The sequence below is a fragment of the Puma concolor genome, chromosome A2 (genome assembly GCF_028749965.1).
Source record: "Puma concolor isolate L17-30 chromosome A2, mPumCon1.1.hap2, whole genome shotgun sequence".
Lineage (NCBI taxonomy): Eukaryota > Metazoa > Chordata > Mammalia > Carnivora > Felidae > Puma > Puma concolor.
Genome location: NC_141668.1, coordinates 31,062,646 through 31,086,594, shown reverse-complemented (window position 1 = coordinate 31,086,594; position 23,949 = coordinate 31,062,646). Strand labels below are relative to the sequence as shown.

The 23,949-nt window shown below is 37.0% G+C and overlaps 1 protein-coding gene across 6 annotated transcripts in view; it reads left to right on the top strand.

Annotated features, from left to right (window-relative positions):
- The window catches only part of CPED1 (cadherin like and PC-esterase domain containing 1), a 278,325-nt gene that overhangs the window by 105,364 nt on the left and 149,012 nt on the right, over positions 1-23,949 (top strand). For 4 of the 6 annotated variants that reach the window (XM_086691526.1, XM_086691507.1, XM_086691516.1 and 1 more), the window contains exon 7: positions 5,444-5,569. The exons of the other annotated variants lie outside the window; for them this stretch is intronic. In XM_086691526.1, coding sequence (XP_086547652.1) covers positions 5,444-5,569 — 126 coding nt within the window. The remainder of the gene's footprint in view (positions 1-5,443; positions 5,570-23,949) is intronic. 6 annotated transcript variants of the gene reach the window in all.

Below are 23,949 nucleotides of genomic sequence, written 5' to 3'. Positions count from 1 at the left end.
AATTGTCAAACTCACAAAAGCAGAGAGAAAATAGAATGATAGTTACCAGGGGTGGGGGGGAAAGGGGAGATGAGAAAATGTTGGTCAACTGGTACAAAGTTTCAGTTATGCAAGACCAGTATGACCTAGAGTTCTACGTATAGCATAATGCCTGCAGTTAATAAGATTTGCTAAGAGAGTAGATCTTACGTTAAGTGTCCTTATCGCTAAATAATACATAACATATAGGTACGTACACACATACATACATACACAGGGTGGGAGGTAAAATTTGGATGGGATAGATATGTTATGGCTTGATTGTGAGGATGGATTCATGGGTGTAGTTATCTCCAAACTCATCAGATTGAATATGTTAAATAGGTACAGCTTTTTGTATCTCAATCATAATAAAATGTTGTTTTGTTTTTAAAAAGAATGTGCAATGCCTTTCATAGCTTCAAGAGATTCAGAAGTAACTGAACCTGATTTTTTTCAGAATTTATCTTATATAAACTACATTGTAAATTCTGGAAAATCTTCCAATGGTGAAAAATTTTTAAATGGCTCATTTAAATATTGTCAATTAAAAAAAAAGGATCAGCATGATAAAAGGTGCAAATGCTATATTCCTTAGTAAAATAGATGGCTGACATTTTAGGGAAATAGTGTTGATGACTTAAGTCATAAGATAAAGAACAATTATCGTAACTATATCAACATAGGTGTTTTTTAGTTAATTATGAAAAAGTAGCATCAAATTTGGTTTGTCTTTCACGTTATCGCCTACCAGTCTTCACAGTGGCTATTTATTTTTACCTAAGTACCTTTAATTATTTTCAGATTTCTGTTTATATTAGGTTGAATTATATGAAATTGTTAGTACGTGGCCATTCTTTTTTTTTTTTTTTTTTTTTAATTTTTTTCAACGTTTATTTATTTTTGGGACAGAGAGAGACGGAGCATGAATGGGGGAAGGGCAGAGAGAGAGGGAGACACAGAATCGGAAACAGGCTCCAGGCTCTGAGCCATCAGCCCAGAGCCTGACGCGGGGCTCGAACTCACGGACCGCGAGATCGTGACCTGGCTGAAGTCGGACGCTTAACCGACTGCGCCACCCAGGCGCCCCCGTGGCCATTCTTGACTTACAAAAAATTGTCAGTTTCATATGATGCAACCTAATTTTTGGAACTCAGGTACTGAGAGATAAAAGAATCATATCACTAAATTCATGTCACATTCACACATTCAACAAATGTTTATGGAGCCCAGTCCAAAATCCCTGTTCTTGTAGAATTTGCCATTAGCCATCGGTGCAAGACTCCCACATCTATTTATATAATCCATTTCATCCCTATTCCCCATGCAATTCCTTGGGGCAGCATTACAATGATTTAATGTGTATCTTTTTGTTTAGGTTATTGTAAAAATGCAGTTTTGTTTTGTTATGCATATATGTGCTTTTAACTTACGTAAATTGTATTGTATTAGAGATTTTTTTCTTCTAACTTTTTTATGTGAAGCACTACATATTTTCGGGAAGGAAATACCCACGTTGTTATGTGTCCACCTCCTGTGTTACTTTGCACTGGTTAACTGTATTCCGTGATGTATTGCGTTACACTTCACTTAACCAGCGTTCCAGTGAGAGACACCTTGATTGTTCCAACTCTCGGCTAATCCAAATAGTGCCGCAAATGTACAAATTCTTGTATTAGACTCTTAATGAACCTGAATCTATTTGTTCTGGAAAACATATACCTATCATTGGACTTGCTAGGTCGTCAGCTGTGGGTTCATTTGATAGAATTCGATAATGCCAGCTTACCCTCCAGAATGCCTGTCCCACTTTCTGTGCCATTATCAGTCTTTCCATGTCCCGACAACCTGCCCAACACTTAACCTTTCCAGCTTGCAACAGGGGAAAAGTAGTATCTTACTCTCGCAAATGGCTCAATTTGTCATCGGTTAACTTTATCCTTGGTATCCTTTGTTGATCAGAAATCTTCAATTGATTCATCAAATTAAACTTTCCCTATAATTTCTGCTTTGGAGATTTAGTTCCAGAAGTTGTTTCTTATCTTTAAGTCACAGGGGTGGGCTTCTTCATTTTCTTCTATTACCTTTATAATTTTTCCAGGACATACAAATATTTTATTCAACCAGAGGTCACCTTTGATCCAGAATTTTTTTCTATATAATCAATTTTCATGGGCTAAAAACTCATCATTTCCCATGACTATAATATCACTTTTATTGTATAAGTTCCTATTTGTATATGGAGCTGCCTCTGAGCTCTCTGTTCTGTTCCAATTGGCCCACTTGTTTTATTATTTTGACAGTGTACATACATCTTAACACCTGGCAGCGAGGTTGCTCCTTCTACTTTTTCTTTTCAAAATCAAATTAACTATGGTATAGACATTTATTTCCTCATAAATATTTTAGCATTCAAGTATATTTTTAAGATCCTCCAGTAATTTCAATATATAATCACATAAAATTTATAGATTAATTTTTGAATAATAATAATAATGTTATTATTATTATATTTGTAATATTGTCTCTTGAGTCAGATCATTTTGCTTTTCCTTTATTAGAGTTTAAAATATTTTCTCTAGAAAGATCTTGTATGTTCTTATGTTTATTTCTAGATTCCTTAGAATATTTGTTGATATGCTTTTTGACATTGTATTGTGTAGTTGGTTATTGCTAGGATAGAGAAATACTATTTTTGAAGTTGAACTTGTATTTGGTAAACTTGTGTCAATAATTTTATCATCAGTATCATTAGGTTTGAATTTTTAAGGCAGATGACTATTTTATCTGCAAATAAAGTCATGTTAATTTCCTTTTTAAAAAATAATTTTTTTAAGGTTTATTTTTGAGAGGGAGACAGAGTGTGAGAAAGGGAGGGCCAGAAACAGAGGGAGACACAGAATCCGAAGCAGGCTCCAATCTCTGAGCTGTCAGCACAGAGCCGGATGCAGGGCTCAAACTCACAAACCTCGAGATCATGACCTAAACTGAAGTCGGACACGTAACCGACTGAGCCACCCAGCTGCTCCTTAATCTCCTTTTTAATTCTTATATATCTTTTTCTTTCTTTCTTTCCCTTTACTAATTTTGGTCAGAACCTCCAGTACTTTCTTTAAGGGTAGAAATGAGAGTTAAGTGTTCTCAAATTGTTCTTCATCTTAAAAGGAGTGTAGCTGAAGCTTCTCTCTTAAGTAAAATGCTTGCAGTAGGTTTTGGTCTTTAATTTTTATAATTCCTGCCAAAGTAGGGAGGATAATATAAATAACCACAAAGTATCCATCAGTGTGTTACAACGACTGCAATATATGGATAATTTTGTTTCATCTGCACCCTCTCCACTCCCCTTCCCAGACAACAGTTTATTTTGAAACAAATCCCAGACATCACATGATTTCCTTTGTAAACCTTTTTAGAGCGTAATTTTGAGAGAGACGGATTTATAAACTTTACAAAGTTAAATAAGTTCCCTTTTGTTTTTAGTTAGCTAGGAGTCTTCACCATAAAAAGATTTTGAACTTTATAAATGCTTTTTCCTGCATTAATAAAATTATATGATTTTTTCCTCCTCAGGTTTATTTTTGTGGTATATTACATCGCTAGATTTTCTTTTAATAAAACCTCCTTGCATCACTGAGATGAAACCTATGTGATTATTTGGGACTATTTTGCAATAATGTGTTGGATTTGTTTAGTTACGATTTTTATATCTATGTTCATAAATGATATGGACCTATAATTGTATTTTCTTATATTTCTCTTACCTGGTGTTTAGAGTTGAGATTACTGGATAAAATAGGACTAGATAACTTTCACTCTTTTTCAATTTTTTTGGAACAACTCGTGTAAGATAGGAATTAGCTCGCCAAATTGCTTAACAACACCCTCCCCTATTTGTTTCTCTACTTACTGAGTGTTTCCAGTTTGGGCCTGAAGTCTTTACTCCTTAATTCTGGAAAATGTGTTTTCATCATTGCTTGAAAATTTTTTGCTCACTGTTTTTTCTTCCTTTCTTCTGTTGTCCAGATTTTGACCCCTTCATTTCATGTGGAGAAACCCCTTAAGAAGTATGCATATTTTTACTTACACCAATTTATTTCTTATTTTATTTCCTCTTGATTCTTTATCATTTCTTTTTCACATTTGATTTTGCTCCTGTCTTCCTTGAATATATTATTTCCTTGAGTATATTAATCATGCTTTTTAAAAATTCCTAGTCCATTAGTTTTAGAAGTCACTGTTCTATCCATTGCACCCCAGGTCCTGAGTCTATTATTAGTTTTAGTAGCAATGTATGTGTCTTTTACTTTGTTGCCTTACTTTTACTTTGCTTGCCCCCTACTGGAGGTAGCTGTACTTTTCATGTGTCCCTGTTTTGTTCTTTGAGCTGAAGTGCTCCTGCAGATACTCTGTATTCCAACGGGTCTGCTCTTTGGGGAAGGTCAGTCCTGTAGGTGTCCCCAAGGAGACGGCACAGAATGAGTTCCAGGCGTCACAAAAACCACTTTCAATCAATTAATTCTCTCTGCTGCCACTCTTGCAGGTGGTTTCTCTGGTCAGAATTTTACTCCCTAAACCCTTAGGAAGTAAATAAAGCCTTGGGAGGAAGCACTTCTCTCCATTATAATCCATCAGACTTGAGGTTTGAGAGACAATAGAATGGAGGAGTGAATATGAGATGTGTTACAATCTCACACTTCTCATCAAGTCTTCACCTGAGCAGGACATAATCATCCCAGAATCAAGCAGCCTGAGTCCTGGGGTGGATTTTACAGGGGATCACAGGGGAGAGGCAGGAGGAAAACAAAAATACTTTCCTCCATTCTGTCCCCTCAAAGAAGCCTCTGGCACCCACCCTCCCCACACTCCAGTCATCCTGACCATTGCCACCACTGGACAGACCAGTTCAAAACGGCTTGTACAATCCCCTTCACACAGATTTTTATTATTTGTCCTTTTGAAGTATCCCCCCCTTTTTTCTTCTTTATTTAAGCATCACTTCTCCTAGCCCCAGTAGAAATGACTGGTAGAAATAAGACACTTTTTACCTACAGTAATCTCCCCTTACCCGCAATTTTGCTTTTCGCAATTTCTGTTCCCCGCCACCAAAGGCTTTTGGAAGCAGATGATCCTCCTTCTGATGAATCAGCAGAAAGGCAATAGTAGCCTAACCCTACGTCACGTGCCTATGTCATTCACCTCACCTCCTCCCTCACAAGCATTTTATCATCTCACATCATCACAAGAAGCAGGGTGAGTACAGCACAAGAAGACATTTTGAGAGAGAGAGAGAGAGAGAGACAGAGAGAGAGAGATCACATTCACATAACTTTTAATACAGCCCATTGTTACAACTGTTCTACTTTATTATTAGTTACTGTTGTTAATCTCTTAATGTGCCTAATTTAGAAATTAAACTTTATCTTAGGTGTGTATGTGTAAGAAAAAACCAGTACATACAGAGTTCAATAGTATCCGTGGTTTCAAGCATCCACGGGGGGTCTTGAAACAGACCCCCCCTGTGGATAATGGGAGACTACTGTATTTCTTGAAGGTAAAGCACGAGAAAGGAAAGCTCTTTGTGATTTGGTTCTCTTTAGATTTTCATGCTTTATTCACTAGTTTGTTTCTTATTCATATCCTTGTCGCGTCTGCAGGACGGAGGCAAGCGGTAGATGTAGCACTGGAAAGCATGCAGTTCTTGTCATTTTTATCCTCTCCTTGGAATTTGTCTTTTCAAGATCTTGCCTGATTCCTCTGGACAATACCGTTATCAGCTCTCACAGGGAGGTAGTACAGCTTCCTGGGTTAATGTTCCAGAGAGCGATTATTTCCTTACGAGGTCAAAGTTATACAGGATGCTATGGCTAGATTTCTGAAAACAAGGGAGTGTCTATTTACCCTTCAAGTGAAGTGCTTGTTGCTTCAGCTAAAACAAATAGATTTTACTTATCTGTTAAATCACTTGACCATCCTCCAAAACTGCTTCCTCCTGATAGTTTTAGATGTGAAAAATATGCGGAAACGGTTCTCAATGCTGATGTGGAAGACAGGACCAAGATCCACTCTGAAGCCTGACTAGGTGACATCAAAGTTTTACTGGCTTTAAATTCTGTGGAAACACAATTGTGTGTGTGTGTGTGTGTGTGTGTGTGTGTGTGTGTGTGTACTGAGTCCTTGACTCAAAGGCTGAATTACTTAGTTAAATCAGTCGTGATTTATGCACTGTGCAGTGAGGCAAACCTACTAAACCGGTTATCAGTAGCCACTTATAGAATATTCTGGCAGTTAGTGGAAGTATGAAAGTAATAACAGCTATAACTATGAGCTCATTTATTTCCAATTAGGTTTGCTGCTGAGATATTTTACCTGCCAAAGCTTTAGGGAGACTTGAAAAATATCAAGCAATGCAAATTTGAGAAATAATGAAAAATAGATACTTTGTAAAGTAAATTTTTTTCTAAGATCTCCTTCTATACAATAAAAACAATTTAAAATGTAAGTGTTAGGTGTTTCCAGAGGATGTTCAAATTTAAAACTGAGGGGAAGAGGGGCGCCTGGGTGGCTCAGTTGGTTGAACGTGCAGTTCTGGATTTCGGCTCAGGTTGTGATCCCCAGGTGGTGAAATCAAGCTCCTTGTCGGGCTCCACACTGAGCGATGAGCCTGTTAGGATTCTAGCTTTCCCTATCCTTCTGCCCCTATCCCCCACTTCCTCTCTCTCTTGCTCACTCGCTCGCTGTCTCTCAAAAATAAAGTGAGGGGAACATAGAAAACAGGAAAGAAAATTAATAGCAAATGTAACATTTGTTTACTATATCCTTTGATTCCGTTTTAAAACAAGCATTTAGAGGTGCCTGGGTCTGGGTGACTTAGTCAGTTGAGTGTCTGACTCATGATTTCAACTCAGGTCATGATCCCAGGGTCCTGAGACTGAGCCCCCTGCGTTGGGCAGCACTGGGCGTGGAGCCTGCTTAAGATTCTCTCTCTGCCTCTTCCTCCTCCCCCTCCACCCCACACTTGCACGTGCTCACTCTTTCTCTCTTAAAAAAATAACTTGCTGCTAAAGCAGTGTCAATTTTCTTGGTGAATATAATAAATCCAATTTTAAGCCATATTTTATTCAACAACTTCTTCCCTTAAAATGCTTTCAATTCAATTACAAAACCCTCCAGTTTTATCCATGAATTCATGACTGGAACTCTTACATGAACATTCTAACTGTAAATTTTGGTCAAATGGGCCCATGGCTGTCTTTATGCACAGGTCATATAGATTAACGGCAAGAAATGTCATAAATTTAAATTTGGCTCTTACAGTAAAAAGTCACGATTTATCCCTTTATCCATTCTAGTTATCCAGCAGAGAGGAAGCTCTCATATCTGTAACTTCTTTATGACGTCTGGAGATTCTTTATACCTGTGATCAGAACAGACTGCTTTGACGAAAATGTATTGCTAGAGTGATTTGTGACTTCCAGCAGGAAGACTTGTCAAAAGTCTTATTTTGTCTAGTTGAGACATAACTTAAATGAACTCATTGTTTGATCAGCCATCTTACATTTAAAGACGTTCATTTGTTGATATTCGGTAGTCAAAGTTAGATGAAGATAATTCCTTGAATATAATCAGCTCTTGATAAATGTGTTTTGGATTGAATTCAATTGAGGATCATTTCAGCCATTTTTTTAAGAAGTAAAACTGTATTTGGAGATGATATGTTCTTTTTAGTTGAAGTATAATTGACATACAGTACCTTCTTAGTTTCAGATAAATATCCTAGTGATTCAGTATTTTTATACCTTATGAAATGACCCCCATGATAAGTCTACTTACTACCATTTAAAATTTTTTAACTGTGTGAAGAAATGCCCAAATCTATTTCATCCCTAACTGTTCTAATTTAGCTCATCTATGCTTCAATGGTCTTCCAGTGGCTTTCTGGCAAATGCCCTGGACAGATGTCATAATTTGAATTTCTGGACAGTGCCACTCTGATAGAAAGGGGAAAACATGGGATAATGTGAGCTTTTCTTAAGTCAGTATCTATCTGTAAGACTCATCTCCAAAAGAAACCCAAGTTAAAGCAACATCCTGCCCAGGCTGCAGCTCTAAATCACTAGCTCTCCCACCACTGGGGCTTTCTGGGGACCATTCTTCCATCTCCAGTGCCTGCCCCTGCCTCTCACATCCGTGCAGTCAGCAAATGTACACAGAGGAGAGCGAACTCTGGCAAAGCAGGGGTGTTGTTATTTACAAAGACCCTTTTTAAAGAATGCATATATCTCTTACTCAGGTTTGGAGACATCACACAGTTGCAGGGGATGAAGTTAGCCTCATTTGTCATCAGTATTTATGCAGTGCCTTTCATAATGTTGGATGAGATTGCTCATATATTCCCCGGGGTAAAAATGAGTAATGTCTCTGGATGCAGGTTAAAGTTACAGTATGGTTTTTCAACCTTAGGAAGTGTTCTTCTTCTGATCTTCATTTTACATCTAAAACTGCGGACTGTGGAACTGACCTTGTAAAAGACTTTTTTACTGAGCATCTGGCCCTTCTGCAGGCCTCGGAGATTTATGTCAGCTTGTAGAAAGAATGTGAATAAAAGGCTGGTCTCAGGAGTTTGTAAAATGAATTGATGTATTACTTCATCTACTCTTATTTGGATTAAATTTAAAAACTGCATCAGGGTGGTCATCTTAAAGTATGATTTTATACAAATAAAAATTATAGATAACAAGCACAAAAGTAAATAAGCATGTGGCTAAAGCTGACATAATAAAAACCAAATAACAATTATGAAATAAAAACATATCTAATCAACCCACTTTGGTGTTAATATTATTTCAGGTCTATAATTGCTCTAGAAAACGAATGGTTGTTTTGCAACTGCACATGATTTTAAAATAATTTTGTTATTTTGCATTGGTACTGTTGATGGCAAAATTGTCTCTTATTTTGAAAAATTTCATTCACTCATTCATTTCATTCATTCACTCCCAGCTTTGTTGCATAAAAGGTTTGTCAGGTAATTGTGTACATTCATTAATTCTTAATACTGCATCTGAATTATTATCCTAAATAGGAAGATAATTATTCATTAATCATAGTCATGTTTATTTGATCAAAAATTATCATTTCAACACATGACCATAAGCTTCAGAACAGCATGCAACGTTCTGTATTCTGAGAGCCTCAGAAAATGCCTGTAAACATGGAAGGCACTCAAAAAATGTTTATCAATGAATGGTTATCTATCATTATTATTTTTATTATGGGGTACTTCATTAATTGTAACATACAAAAAACCTCTCATTTGGGGAAAATAGATTTAAGAGTAGGTTCTGCAACAAAAGATGAATATGATGAATTTACCTATCACATCTTTGTTAATTCAGATATATATTTTCAGAACTAGTTCAGTGAACTAATTAATTTATGCAAATTAAAATTAACTAGTATTTATGCATTATATATTATATTATATATTACATTATAATTAATTATACATATACATAATTAATATATATATTTTATATATACATTATATTATATGTAATATAATAATTACTTCAGTATGAAATCAGGGGAAGTAAATGAATGCCTTCGGAATGGTTGAAAGATAGAAAAGGGAGTTTCTCAGTGGCATTTGGATGTTAGGATGTGTATTTCCCTATTATGCTTCTCTTCACTGGTTTTGTTCAAAACCTGCTTCTCTCTGGCGCCATCTAGTGGATACCTGTGCGAGGATAAGGAAGGGGTCCAACGGAGGACTTGCAAAGAGCTTCTGTTTCTCCAAACTGGAGCCTAGGAGTGTATGGCATATGGACGTCATAGAAACTCTTACCAATTAGTGCAGGCTCGTGCAGCAGGGAAGTGTCGCTCTGATTTGTTACACGTCGCCAATCATAAGTTTATAAAATAAACAAATGTTTAGAGCAAAAAATGAACATGGAAAAAGCATATAAGCAATGTTTCAAATACTTTAAGCATACATAGAGAACAGCACCCTCTTAATTTCAATTTTTGAGTTTCTCATTACTTCCTTAATAGATGAACTAGCAAAGCCAGAAAGATGTTCAAAGACAGCTCAACTGTAATCCCCTCCTTTATTACTCTCCATCAATAAAGAATGGTAAGATGGAGCTTTGGTTAATGGACCCGTGAGTTAAGGCAAAACTCCCTGCAATCTTCCTGAATTTTTCCATTTCTGTGTAGGTACCTAGAGAGTTAAAATTGATTTTATAAATCTTGATTCCTATATTTTTACAAGACGCACCTGAGTGTTCCATCACTGTGGTAATGATAAATATCTTCTGAGGACAGGAAAATATGTTGGGAGAAAAAAATCAGATAAAGTCAGCAAAGAATCAAGAGAACAAAAACAAAGAAGAAAAATTTATTGTCCCAAAAAATTATTGGCCTTGAACGAAGAGATTACGTTTATTTTTTATTTAAAAAGGAAATAAACCTTTAGTGCCTGACATGATACCTAGTGCTTAGAAGACAGGGGAAGAGAAACGGCTTGGAATGGAGACACCACTCATCAAATTGCTGAAAAAATAATCAGATATAAAAATAACCCCTTTGTTAAGTGTTTTGTGAATGTGACGCAATACCAGAGAAGGCAATAGCAATAAGTATCTCAAACAATTAATGACTTTCATGCTTAAGTTTATTATAAAATATGTACCCAATGGAGAACACAGATGATATTTATATTTTTACTCTGGTTATTGAAACAAAATAATTTTCCACCAGTACGTTTCGAAGCTTATTACATGTCTGCCATTTTAAATGTTTCTATTAACAATTTCCTTTATTCTTTGAGATCTATCTCAAAGCCAGTGACAAATTGTAAATATAAAATATCCCCAAATGTGCCAACTAGGTAAAACTGATTTGTCTGCTAACAGAAGACAGACTTTTGCTCCCTTCAGGAGAAAATCTGACTTGCATTTGTCTTATGTGATTTATGCACTGTAAGTTTAAAATGATATACAGCCTTTTCCCTCCCATATATTAAAAGGTGGTTTCAAATTTGAAAGAAAGAGCAGTCTTTTGTCACTGAGGAAACTAGCATGGCTATGAGATGAAGAAAAACAAGAATACTGTATTGCCCCCAAGTGATCTTTTTAGATATTGCACTAATAGCCTGAGCTGTCCAACAGTGAAAGAAAAAAGGACAAAAACGCTTAGACACTTTGGCCCTTTTCTTTCATCAGATTATACACATTTATTTTTAAAACATGATTTGGTAGTCCATGCTTAGTGCTAAGTAGAGATTCTGAATGATGGTACATTTTCAGTGCTATTTAAATTGCCTACCCCACAAAATTACTTGGAATGCTTTCAGCGTTTTTCAGTCATTGGACATTGTTTTTCCATTTAAGGCAATTTTGTGATACATAGGTTCTTTTAATTACCGTAAAGTTAGCATTAGCATTTTAGACTTAGTATCTGAAAATGCATTCCATTAACCATTATCTTTGGTGTGTACTTCTATTTGATTTCAACCTGAACCTCAAAGCGTTGGTTAATGCAAATTCCTTTGAATTATGTAAATGACCTAATATTGTGATATGAAACTGAAAATTTGTCTTCCATTTTTCTGAGTGCTACTAAGACAAAGATGAATTATTTATCAGAATTCTGCACACATACCTCATGCTGCATTCTATATCTACTACATTATACAGATAGATGTCCTCGCTTTTGTTAGTTCTATCTCTATGGAACATCGGCCTGATTCACTCATTCCCTGACTTCCCTCTTTACTGATAGGAAGCATCCTCATACCCACCACTCTATCCTCTCAGTCTCATAACAGCTTGTCCTCTTGTCCCCCTGTCATACTCATGAAAGCAATTCTTAGGAGCTCTATGAAGCAGGTCTTTAAAATTTGGAGCAAGGGACTGCAAATGGGAAAGGATATCACAGGTGTCCCTGTATGTTTATGTATCCAGGTACAGTGTGACTTCCTCTCTAAACCAGCTTCCCCATGCCTGGAGCCTAGTCTTCCAGAATCCAATAGTTCCAAGTACCACAGCTTTCACTACCTGTTTTAAAAAACACTGTACCAAAATGATTTCTACGAGAAATTTTATGCCTGAACGTATTTGAAAGGTATGAGAATTTTCCCATGTGCTTGATTACCCAAATCATCCACATAAAGAACATGTACTCAAGTGACAAAGAGTGAAATTATTACTGTAAATTCCAAAGTCACACAAGAAAAACAGCACGCTAAGGAAATATATTACATTTCCATGCTTTCTGTGAGTGACTGTCAAAATGAAAAGAGATGTGATTGCAAAATATGAATAGGACAATAATGACATCTTTTCAATCTGAGTGATAAGCAAATATCTGGTTGCACTTTTACTCTAAAGGAAAAAGTCATAAATCACTAACACTGGATCTATAGTGCTGGATCTGTAGGACTAAAAAGAAAATCCCAAGGCATGATGACCTCTAGGGACCTGGGAATGAATGTTCACTAACAGCGTTCTTGTACCAACTGTATGACATCAGACAAGTCTTTCAGTCTTTCCAAAGCACTTTCTCTATCTATAAAATAGGAACATCTTTCAATGAGTTAAATGAGGTTTTTCATGTCTTCTACTAATATTTACCGGGGACTTCTCATATGCTAGACATTGTGTTAATTAAGCTCCATTGATATAGTAATAAACAAGACAAAGTTCCTGGTTTCATGGAGTTTATCCTTGTATGGACTGGTAGATGAAATACAGATAAAGAACTAGTTATACACATATGAACAAATATAATTACGGATTTTTAATGTAGCTAAGAATGAAATGAGTAAGAGTGATGCGTACATAGTAACTGGTTTACCCACTTTAAGAATGGTAGAAAGATTTCCCTGACTAGGTGACATGTGGGCTGTAATTCATTGATAAGACTAAGTCAGTGAAGCGTCCGACTTTGGCTCAGGTCATGATCTCATGGTTCGTAGGTTTGAGCCCTGCATTGTGCTCTTTGCTGACAGCTCAGAGCCTAAAGCCTGCTTTGGATTCTGTGTCTCCTTCTCTCTCTGCCCCTCTCCTGCTTGTCCTTGTTTCTCTCTGTCTCTCAAAAATAAATAAGTGTTAAAAAAATTTTTTTAAAAAGACTAAGTGGCATTTGAAGAACTGGTGATGAAACGTTGCTGGCAAGTGGAGAATTCCAATGTCTTGAGATAGGAAGATCTTGGCACAGGCACAGAACATCACAGGCACTGAAAGTGTGTTATGTTGAACAAAAGAAGAGTGGTAGTGAGGAGGTAGGAGAGAAAAGTAAGAGCCAAATCATGCAAGACTTATAGGCAAAGTAAAGAATTTGAACTTTTTTCCTAGGGGCAAAGGGATGCCACTGAAAAATGGTGAGCAGGGGAATGTCATACTCTCATTTACCTTTTCAAGCCCGCTCTGCTGCTGTGTGGAGATCACATTGAAGAGGCTTATGAGCACAGGTGGAGAAATCAATTGCAAGCCTATTTGGGTGTCAGAGTAAAAAGTTTGGTGACTTGGACTAGTTGGTGAGATTGTGGTCTACAGAAGGAGAGAAGTCTCTACCTGTCCGAGGTAGAAACAAACGTTGGTGATGAGTTGAGAAAGAGGATAGAGATGGCTCAAAGATCACGCTGTAAGCAATATTTGAATGGTGGTGTCATTTCCTGAGCTAGATCAGATGGAAAGGATGGAGGAGTGAGGAAGTGTGAGGAAGTGGAGAGGGAGATGGGATCCTGATCTCACAGCTGCTTACCCATGTGGGGGTTCCACCCATCTGCCTGGTTCTTAGGTCTCCTTGGCTCCATACCCTGCCTGAGGGCCCTACACAGAAAAATTCTCGCCTTGGGAATTTGGTGTTTCTTTACTCATTCACTTCCTCCTCTTGTTTTTTTCTCCCCATTCCCTTCTCCCTCCTGCTATTTCCAACAGAGGTATCCTATCACTTGTTGCTTGCACTTCCTAATGTGACAAGGCACGTCCCCTGTGTCCAGATTCCCATCATTGTAAAAACAGCCTGGGCAGAAGTGCCTGCTCTCGACACCATAGGTTCAAGGGTTATTTTCAAATAGATGGGGCCTCAAATCATAATTAGAATCCTCAAATGATGCCCTTGAGGTTCACAGGGTTGTCAACTCTGGTATATTCAGGCAAGAAGGTGAGAAGAGAAGGCTTAGGAATCTGTCCGCCAAAAGGGTGAAATTTATTCAGTGTTGGGGATGGAAGTCAGAGTGAAGTTGGAGGCATTTGAAGTGGAGAAGCCAAACCAGAAGCAGCAGGCATTACACTACACTCTAAGCACTGAAAATAAAGCAACATGAAGTTCTTAGATCCCCTTCTTTCTCATGTGGGAGATTTAGGAGGGATGCAGAATCCATGCCAAAATGAGAGGAAAGTAAGACACAGTGTGAACAAATAAACAAGCAAAAAAGCAAATTTAAGTAGTTAGCTTTTGCACCATAAACCACTCCCAAACTTAGTGACTTCAAATGAAAAATATTTATTTATTATTCTCCTTATCCTGTTTGGTTAGCTGGGCAAGCCCTGCCGATTTTTGTGGCTCGGTTGAGGCTGGATGGTCTAGCTTGGTCTCACTCACATGCCTGGCTGTTGGCCTGGCATTAGCTAGGATCATGGAGATGACGTGGCCATGTGTTTCTCATCACCAGGCTACCCAGTGTTCTTTCATATGGTGGGAGTGTCAGGGTCCCCAAGAATAGCCAGTGAGCAATCCCCGAAGGCCAAGTTCTCTTCAAGCTTTTGTTTGTGTAGTGGGCTGAAGAGTTGTTCCCCGAAAGATATATCTATGTCCTAACCCCAAGAACCCGTGAATGTGACCTGATTTGGAAAAAAGGTTCTTGGCAGATATAATTAAGGATTTCAGGATGAGATCATCCTGGATTATCCAAGTGGGCCTTAAATCCAATGACACGTGTCCTTATATGAGAAAGGCAAAAGGATATTTGGTACAGGCAGAAGAGGAGAGAGTCATGTGAAAATGGAGCAAAGATTATAGTTATACACCATCAGGCCAAGGAAAGCCTACAGCCACCAGAAGGTGGAAGGAACAAGGGATGCATTGTCCTCCAGATCCCTAAGAAGGAATGTGGCTCTGCTAACACCTTGATTTTAGACTTTTGGCCTCCATAGCCATGAGATAATAAATTTCTACTGTTTTAAATCACCAGGTTTGAAGTAGTTTATTACAGTAGCCTCAGGAAATTAAAACAGTTTGCATTGCATTTACTGATGTTTCATTGACAAAAGAGCTTCACAGGGCTAAACCAAGACTCAAAAAATGAGGAAAGAGATTCCACCTCTGAATGGGAGGAGGTGTGGTGGAGGGGTTGAATACAGAGGTTGGAAGAATTTGTGGCCAGTTTTTCCAAATTGCCACACCACTGTGAAGAAGGATTTTCACATTGGAGCAGATTGTCAGCAGGTTTCATGGGATGGGATTTATTTAGACTAGAGAACAAGGAAGTTTTTAAATTAGGGGCAGGAGAGGGGCACCTGGGTGGCTCAGTTGGTTAAGTGTCTGACTCTTGATTTTAGCCCTTGCGGTTTATGAGTTTGAGTCCTGCGTCAGGCTCTGTATTGTCAGTGCAGAGCCTGCTTGGGATTCTCTCTCCCTCTCTCTCTCTCTCTCTCTCTGCCCCTCCCCTGCTCACTCCACCTTCCCCCCCAAAATAAGCAAATAAACTTTTTAAAAAAAATTAGGGACAGAAGACAACAAAAGAGAGAAAGGGAAGAGTATTTAATCCGATGACTTCTCTACTCCTTGATGAGAACAAAGCTTCTAATAGTTGTGTGTTCCTCATCGAGTAACATGGAAAAACAATATCTCTCCCCATAAAAAAATTGGTGGGGAATCAATGTGTTTAATTTGTATCTCATTGTATATGTTATATTTTCATGTTTAATCATGGAGTCAAAAACAACTCAAAGGAGAAGCAGTGTTGACTATTTAATAATTGTTCATACTCAATTCAGCTCACTTATATTCCACAGTTGTTTAAAGGATACCTGTGTGCTGGGCAATGTGGAGAAGGACTCAAAAGAGAAATGTTGGTTGTTGCTTTCAGGGAACCCTCCAGTTGGGGAGAGGGAGGGGGAAAGACGTTTATAAATAACTTTAATACCGAACGAGTGCAATAAATGGCTGAGTTGCTGGGACAGTCAAGAGTAGGAGAATATTACTCAGCTGTAGGAAAGTGAGGTAGGTTTCATAAAATAGGTGGCATTTTAGCTGAGCTTGGAAAAATGAGTAGTGTGTCTTTAGAAATGGAGAAGGGATATTTGCATTTTCTTTGGACAGACATCATGAAGCATAGGAACATAGGTTATAGTCTCAGAAGTATGAGCTGCCTTATTTACTTGGCTAGAATGTGTATATATTTCAGGGTGGGAAAAATCCTAGAGTAGCCTACAGTGGGAGGGTTGGAGAGAAAGAAAGGGAAGAAGACATCGGGTTTGTGGAGTAGGGGAAACCAGCAAAGGTATGTTAGAGTCAGATCTGGAAGAGCTGGGATTTCATGCACTGTAAAATGTAAAATGACAGTGGGATCATTTCTGAATGTATTCTCATATATGATCTCATTTGATATTTTTAAGAATCCTTAGGGATAGGGTGATATGTTTATATCCATTCAATAGATAAGGAAATCAAGATTTATGATTTAAAGAGATGACAGAACTAACAAACGTGATTAGGATTAGGACTCAGATCTTCGGTGAATAAAATCTCTCTTAATTCCCACTTAACTACTTGTAGTTTTAAGCAATGCTCTGTATGCCCTCCATAAAGCATATTGACTGCTGAGCCCAAGAACTCAGTGTCTGAGGCAAGCATTTGTATGCTTACCTCATCATGCACTGATGAACTATCGGTGCAAAAAGAGATAGACTTAGTTCTATAAAAGCAAAGGAATGTTTATAAAGGAATCTATCTGGGAAAATTTCTTGGAAACATTGCAGGTGAATTCTATGTGGTGTAACAGCTTTCGTGGGGTCAGGGAGAATTGTGAAACCTAGTATTCTGTCTTCCCTGAGATTTCTTTGCAAGTGTCTTTATGTTCTTGCATAATTGTGGCTATAACCAATGCATTATGGGTGAGGTTTCCATAAAGTAGATGAGTAACAACTCCAACTAGTTCACCTTCATGCAAATAAAATACTTTGGCTGTGTGTTACAAAGTTGACAAAGGAATAACATTTATGTTTTTTAAATTAAAATAAGATGTTTAAAATTTTCATGCATTGCTTTTTCTTTTGAATACTCCTATAAAAATTGCTATCCCTTTGTAGCAAAAAAGATAAAAGGGCCTCTATTGTTTATTATATCGCCTCCTTCTGTGAACATTGGGACTTCTGTCCTTTATGTTTGAACTGTGCTTCATAAAAATGACTCCGGCAGCAATGAAAGAGAAAGAGGTTGGGGGCAGAGAAATCAAAAGTCAGTAGTTGGACCCCAGTGAGAAGACATTGATTTGGGCTAGATAGCAGTAATATTTAATTAGAGTACTAAATCATGAACTTTTAAATTGTGCATAATATTTAAATGTTCATTTAAAATATCCCATGTAAAAGAAGGAGTTTTGTTTGAACACTGGTAAGAGAGATGTGTAAGGTACCTGATATAAGAGAAGTGTAAGAAAATAGTGGAGGATTGTAGTAAATCTATGGATTCAACAGACTTTAACACTCCAGCTCTCATACGTTAGGGCAAATTGGTCTATCATTTTCTTTATTGTACAACCAGAAGTCATTATTTTTATAATGAATACATTTCCTTTTTTTTGTGATTGACCATGAAACTTGATAAGAACTAAAACAGATACGCTGCATAAAATATCCAGAACATAAATGAAAAATATTTTGCCTTTTACTTTCTTACTCTTCTGAGAGTATTTATAGATATGAGATGGGTATCTTTCTACCAAATGACCAAATGCATCCTTGTTTGCAAATTTTTGTACTGCCTGTTACAAATATTTCCTGTTACCTGATTTCAATGTCATTTTCTACTCAAGACAATTAATAAAAGATGGAAGGTTTTCCAAACAACTGTCAGACCTTATTTTACTGAAGGTTGAAAGAAGGCCTGTGTTTTAACTTTAATGGAAAGAGTTGTGACCTACCTGAACAATGGCATTCACATAAAGAAAATTAGTAGACATATACATACAAAATCCAATGATAAAATTTTTACAACTTTAACTTTTGCTCTTTACTGTTCAATCTCTCTGCTCCTTTATATCCCACTGAGAGATTCCAGAAGGGGCAATAAAAATAACCTGCCAGTTCTCTGAGAAGGTTGAATATAATGCAATCAGGGTTCTACCATTCAAAGCAAATAATTAAATTTTATGCTATTCACAGCCTTTTGTATTTCTGCACCTTGCTTCTGATCAATTCTCTGATATACATGTGGGAGAATTTAAAATTTCCAACTATGAAACTGATTAAATCACATTGAATCATCTGAGTTTCCAAGTTTAATGTATGCTTTAAAGCTTAGGGCTGTTAAGAAGTACAAATGAATAAAATTATTCATGTCACGGGAAGCATGAAACTTATTTAAATATTGGAGTTTTGATCTAATTCCAGAGAATGAGTAAAACTATCCTAATTTAGATTCAGCTAATTAATTCAGTTTTTCCATGGTAAACCCTAAAGCAAGCCAATTTTCAATGAGCTAAAACAAATAATGAGAATATTTATGTTCTTAAATCATTTAACTTAACACAAAATTTGCTCTCGATCCAGGCAATTTAAGTTACAAAGAAATATTGTTAATTTTTCCAAAAGGTGATTAGGCTACATAAATCCTCGAGTTATTGAATTGGTATTTTAGATGTGTGGATGTAAGGTCATGTGCTTGAGAATTCTGACAGTTTCAAACGCATTTTCCATGAAAGTAAAAACACAGATGATTCATTCTTCTGTATTTCAGGGTCCATCCACATTTCTAAATCTAGTATAATCAAAACCACAGTGACAGAGGTAATGCTGTGTCTTTCCAATGAAGCAGACTAGTTTTAACACCCTTATGGGTGACTTCTTGGCTGTGTAACCTTAGGCAAATTACTTGTGTTCGCGTCCCTCAGTTTCTTCATCTGTAAAATGGGGGAAATGAGTGTCAACCTCATCGCATTGTTATGAATATTAACAAAAAAGTGCATGAGAAATGCACAGTGTCTGGCATGTGGTGTCAGCTTGGCTAAGGTGAACGATTATTAAATGCAACATAGAATTATATTGAAATATCACACGTGCACTAAATGAAAAATTGCACCAGTACTTGGGTTCATAATTTAGTCTTTTTTTTCTCCCTTTCTCAAATCGTTTTTTCTTCTTTTTATTCTGTTGCAAATATCTGATTTTCCCTCTAAATCATATCCCTTTAAAACACGAAGGAGAGTTTTTCCTTGGGTCCAGACTGCTCACTGGCACTTCTCTGGCACTGCAGCAGCCCCCTGATGAGTGGTGGATGTGCTCCTGAGGGCCAGACACTTCCAGAGCTGTGATTCTCAAGCAGGGTGTCCTGTGTTTCTGGGGATCCATAAAGCCTCTCCAGGGGCTTTGCAGGCACATGGATGGTTTCAAGAGAATCTTCTTTCCCCGTCTCTTTCACAGATACTCTTCTGCTCCTCAAAAAAAAAAAAAAAAAAAAAAAAAGACCTAACTTTCACCTCTCCTTAATATTATGGTGATGATTGGTTCATGGTGAAAAAATTCTGCAAAACAAAACAACTCCCCTGAAACAAAACTTGAGAAAGTGAAGGATGCCAATAGTAATTACATAACAAACACTACATAACACTGTGTAACAAATCCTGCACAACTCAGATTGTTTTCAGTTTTTAACAAAATTAAATATTTCATGATAAATCACTACGTGGCGTTTTTTCCCATGTACTTTGGAAGGAGTTCAAGGAATTAAGTCATGTTGCTGTAACTAAACTCTTCCATTTCCCATTTCTCTCTCTCTCTCTCTCTCTCTCTCTCTCTCTCTCTCTCTCTCTCCACACACACACACACACACACACACGCCCTTCCATCCATATATTTCATACATATATATTTCTGTGGACAAGCTTTCTCCATGCTTACATTAAAAGTAATATTAATACTGATGCCAAACCCTTATCACTCTAGTCATAAGTAATATTCTCTTAATGGATATGTGTTTTCATTGAATAAAAAAAATTTCATGAAATTATATCCATCTAAGAGATGCATTTTCGTGACAATTTTATTTTTTTATTTCAGAGATTCATTAATAAGATTTATAACTATTTCTATTGTCCTGACCAATTGTGTATAAGCAATAACTGTAATCATAACTCTGGGGAAGAAAAAACATTTTTAAATTTAGAGCCATATGGTAACTGCAATTTTAGAAACTTAAATTTATAAATACATTTTTCTTATTGAGAATTATAGGGTTATCAAAAAACCCTTTTATTTATAAAATATATTACATTGGGATAAAATGCTGAGGTATTTCTATTTCTCTGGATACATTGTGAATATTTTGCAAGTGCCTGGGAGACAGGCTGGTTAGGTTAGTGTCAGGCAGGGAGATCTTAGTCCAGTCGGTAAAAGACAGAAAGAATAATAGTATCAGTCAAAAACAATAGACTGAAATTCCAAGGACATTACAAATAGGTGGATTTGAATCTATACTTATTCCCCTTTTAATTGGGACAAAGAACATAGAATCTTGGATTTCATATATTTAGAACTAAGGGTGCACTTAGTTCTACCCTTGGATGGAACGGGGTCTGAGCTCTTCTGTGCTATTTCCTTTTAAGCATTGATTATAACCTGTAACGATCATCCTCTAGACTCACTTTGTGTTCCATATTAATTTGCCCTCTCTTCCGGATCATTCCTGTCAACATTCAAGCTTGCTGTGTGATTATTTCCTATCCTAAACAAATGAACAAAAAAGCTCAAGAATGAAAGAGTGTTCATGGATAAAGCAGTGACTAGCAAGAGGTGGAGTAGAGCTGGACACTATTTCCACTCTTTGCAGGAGCTGAGAAACGGAACAAGGGAAGGGTTATTTTTGTTTTGTTTCTTTTGCAAATTTTTTAACCACTGAAGAAGTGGTCTCTTGGACTTTGGTGGCACAAAACTAGCAAGTCCTTAAACATAGTTGTTTAAGTTGTTTAAGCAAGTACTTAAACATAGTTGTTAGAGGGAGTGAGGCTGTAAAAACTACAAAATTACTTAAAAAATGTTAATTGTGGTAATATATACATAACAAAATTTACCATCTTAACCATTTTTAAGTGTACAGTTCGATAGTATTAAACACATTTACATTGTTGTGCAACCAATCTCTAGAACCTTTTGCAAAACTGAAATTATATACCCGTTAAACAACCCTGCATTTGCCCCTCCCCCCAGGCGCTGGCAACTGCCATTCTGTTTTCTGTTTCTATGAATTTGATTACTCTAGATACCTCATGTAAGGGGGATCAGACTGTGTCTTTTGGGACTAGATTATTTCACTTAGCATATCCTCAAGGTTCTTCAAGCCATAGTACGTGTCAGAATGTTCTTCCTCTTTAAGGCCGAATAATATTCCACTCTGTATTTTGTTTATCCATTCATCCATTGGTGGAAACTAGAGCTGCTTCCACGTTTTGGCTATTGTGAATAATGCTGCAATGAAAATGGGTGTCCAAATCTCTCTTCGAGACTCTGTTTTCAATTCTTTAGACTACATACCTGGAAGTTGAATCACTGGATCATATGGTACTTTTATTTTTTATTTTATGAGGAACCTCCATACTGCATCATTTAACATTCCCACCAACAGTGTCCAAGGGTTCTGGCTTCTTCACATTCTTCCCCACAGTTATTATTTTATGTTGTTTTATTTTGTTTTGTTTTGTTGTTTTGTTTTGTTTTTTGGTAGTAGCCATCCTAATGGATATGAGGTAATATTTTGTTGTGGTTTTGGTTTGTACTTCCCCAAAGATTAGTGACTTTGAACATCTTTTCATATGCTTTTTGGTGCAAAATGATTTGAAGTAGAAATATTCTTCTTCATACTGAAACAATGAAAATTTCTCTTTTATGCAATAATATTGAGAGAAATTCTAGGAAACTTTAGTAAAGTACAATGCTATTAAACACGACTCAAAGTTCAAGATACTAAAATAACTGTATTCTGCTATAGTTTCCCAGCTAGTCGAGAACATGTCTTAAAAAAAAAAAAACTCTAATATTGGTTAATCTTTCATCTTTTGTTTTAACTCTTAGATTAAATTTTCTTATCTCAAAAATCCTCTTGAACTGCTGTAAGCTTCAATTTTTCAAAGGTTTTATTACAAGCCACCAGAAAAATGCATATCCTCCCTCTCTCATGAGATGGAAATAAGAGATAAACATGTCCTAAGGAGAAAAATTACTTTATCCAGAAGCTCCAGTAAATTATTTCCCTTATCAAAGTCTCTGTGGTTTCTGTAATGCTATACTTAGCTTTATTCACTCAATATCTACTCTGCATTAGGTACTAGCCACCCAAAGATAAAATGGTTCAGCTTCTTCCCTAAAAGATTTCACAGTCTAGTGGTAAGAACAGACAAGAAAGTCAGCAAGTTTGCTCTCAATGTATTGCCATTGAGAACAATTTGCCCAAAGTCTTGCGGGAAGATAAAGGGAATTAATTAATCAAGTGAAGCCCAGAATTTGGCATGAGAAGGGTTGTCAGACATGGGGAAAGGGAATGAAGTGAATAGGACTCCTTAGAAGTATTTCAAGATATCAAAGATATGATGGAAGTTTTCCTACAAATATTTTCAAGTTGATTTTCAGTTCCTCTTGTCCTTCCATTTTTAATAAATAATTTTGATCCATCTGTGTATATTTAAATGATCTTTTTCGATATTTGCAAATGACATATCGGACAAAGGGCTAGTATCCAAAATCTATAAAGAGCTCACCAAACTCCACACCTGAAAAACAAATAACCCAGTGAAGAAATGGGCAGAAAACATGAAAAGACACTTCTCTAAAGAAGACATCCGGATGGCCAACAGGCACATGAGAAGATGCTCAACGTCGCTCCTCATCAGGGAAATACAAATCAAAACCACACTCAGATATCACCTCACGCCAGTCAGAGTGGCCAAAATGAACAAATCAGGAGACTATAGATGCTGGAGAGGATGTGGAGAAACGGGAACCCTCTTGCACTGTTGGTGGGAATGCAAATTGGTGCAGCCGCTCTGGAAAGCAGTGTGGAGGTTCCTCAGAAAATTAAAAATAGACCTACCCTATGACCCAGCAATAGCACTGCTAGGAATTTATCCAAGGGATACAGGAGTACTGATGCATAGGGGCACTTGTATCCCAATGTTTATAGCAGCACTCTCAACAATAGCTAAATTATGGAAAGAACCTAAATGTCCATCCACTGATGAATGGATAAAGAAATTGTGGTTTATATACACAATGGAATACTACGTGGCAATGAGAAAAAATGAAATATGGCCTTTTGTAGCAACGTGGATGGAACTGGAGAGTGTGATGCTAAGTGAAATAAGCCATACAGAGAAAGACAGATACCATATGGTTTCACTCTTATGTGGATCCTGAGAAACTTAACAGAAACCCATGGGGGAGGGGAAGGAAAAAAAAAAAAAAAGAGGTTAGAGTGGGAGAGAGCCAAAACATAAGAGACTGTTAAAAACTGAGAACAAACTGAGGGTTGATGGGGGGTGGGAGGGAGGGGAGGGTGGGTGATGGGTATTGAGGAGGGCACCTTTTGGGATGAGCACTGGGTGTTGTATGGAAACCAACTTGACAATAAATTTCATATATTAAAAAAAATGATCTTTTTCAAAGCTTATTTATTTATGTTGAGAGAGAGAAGGAAAGAGAGAGAGCACAGGGGAGGGGT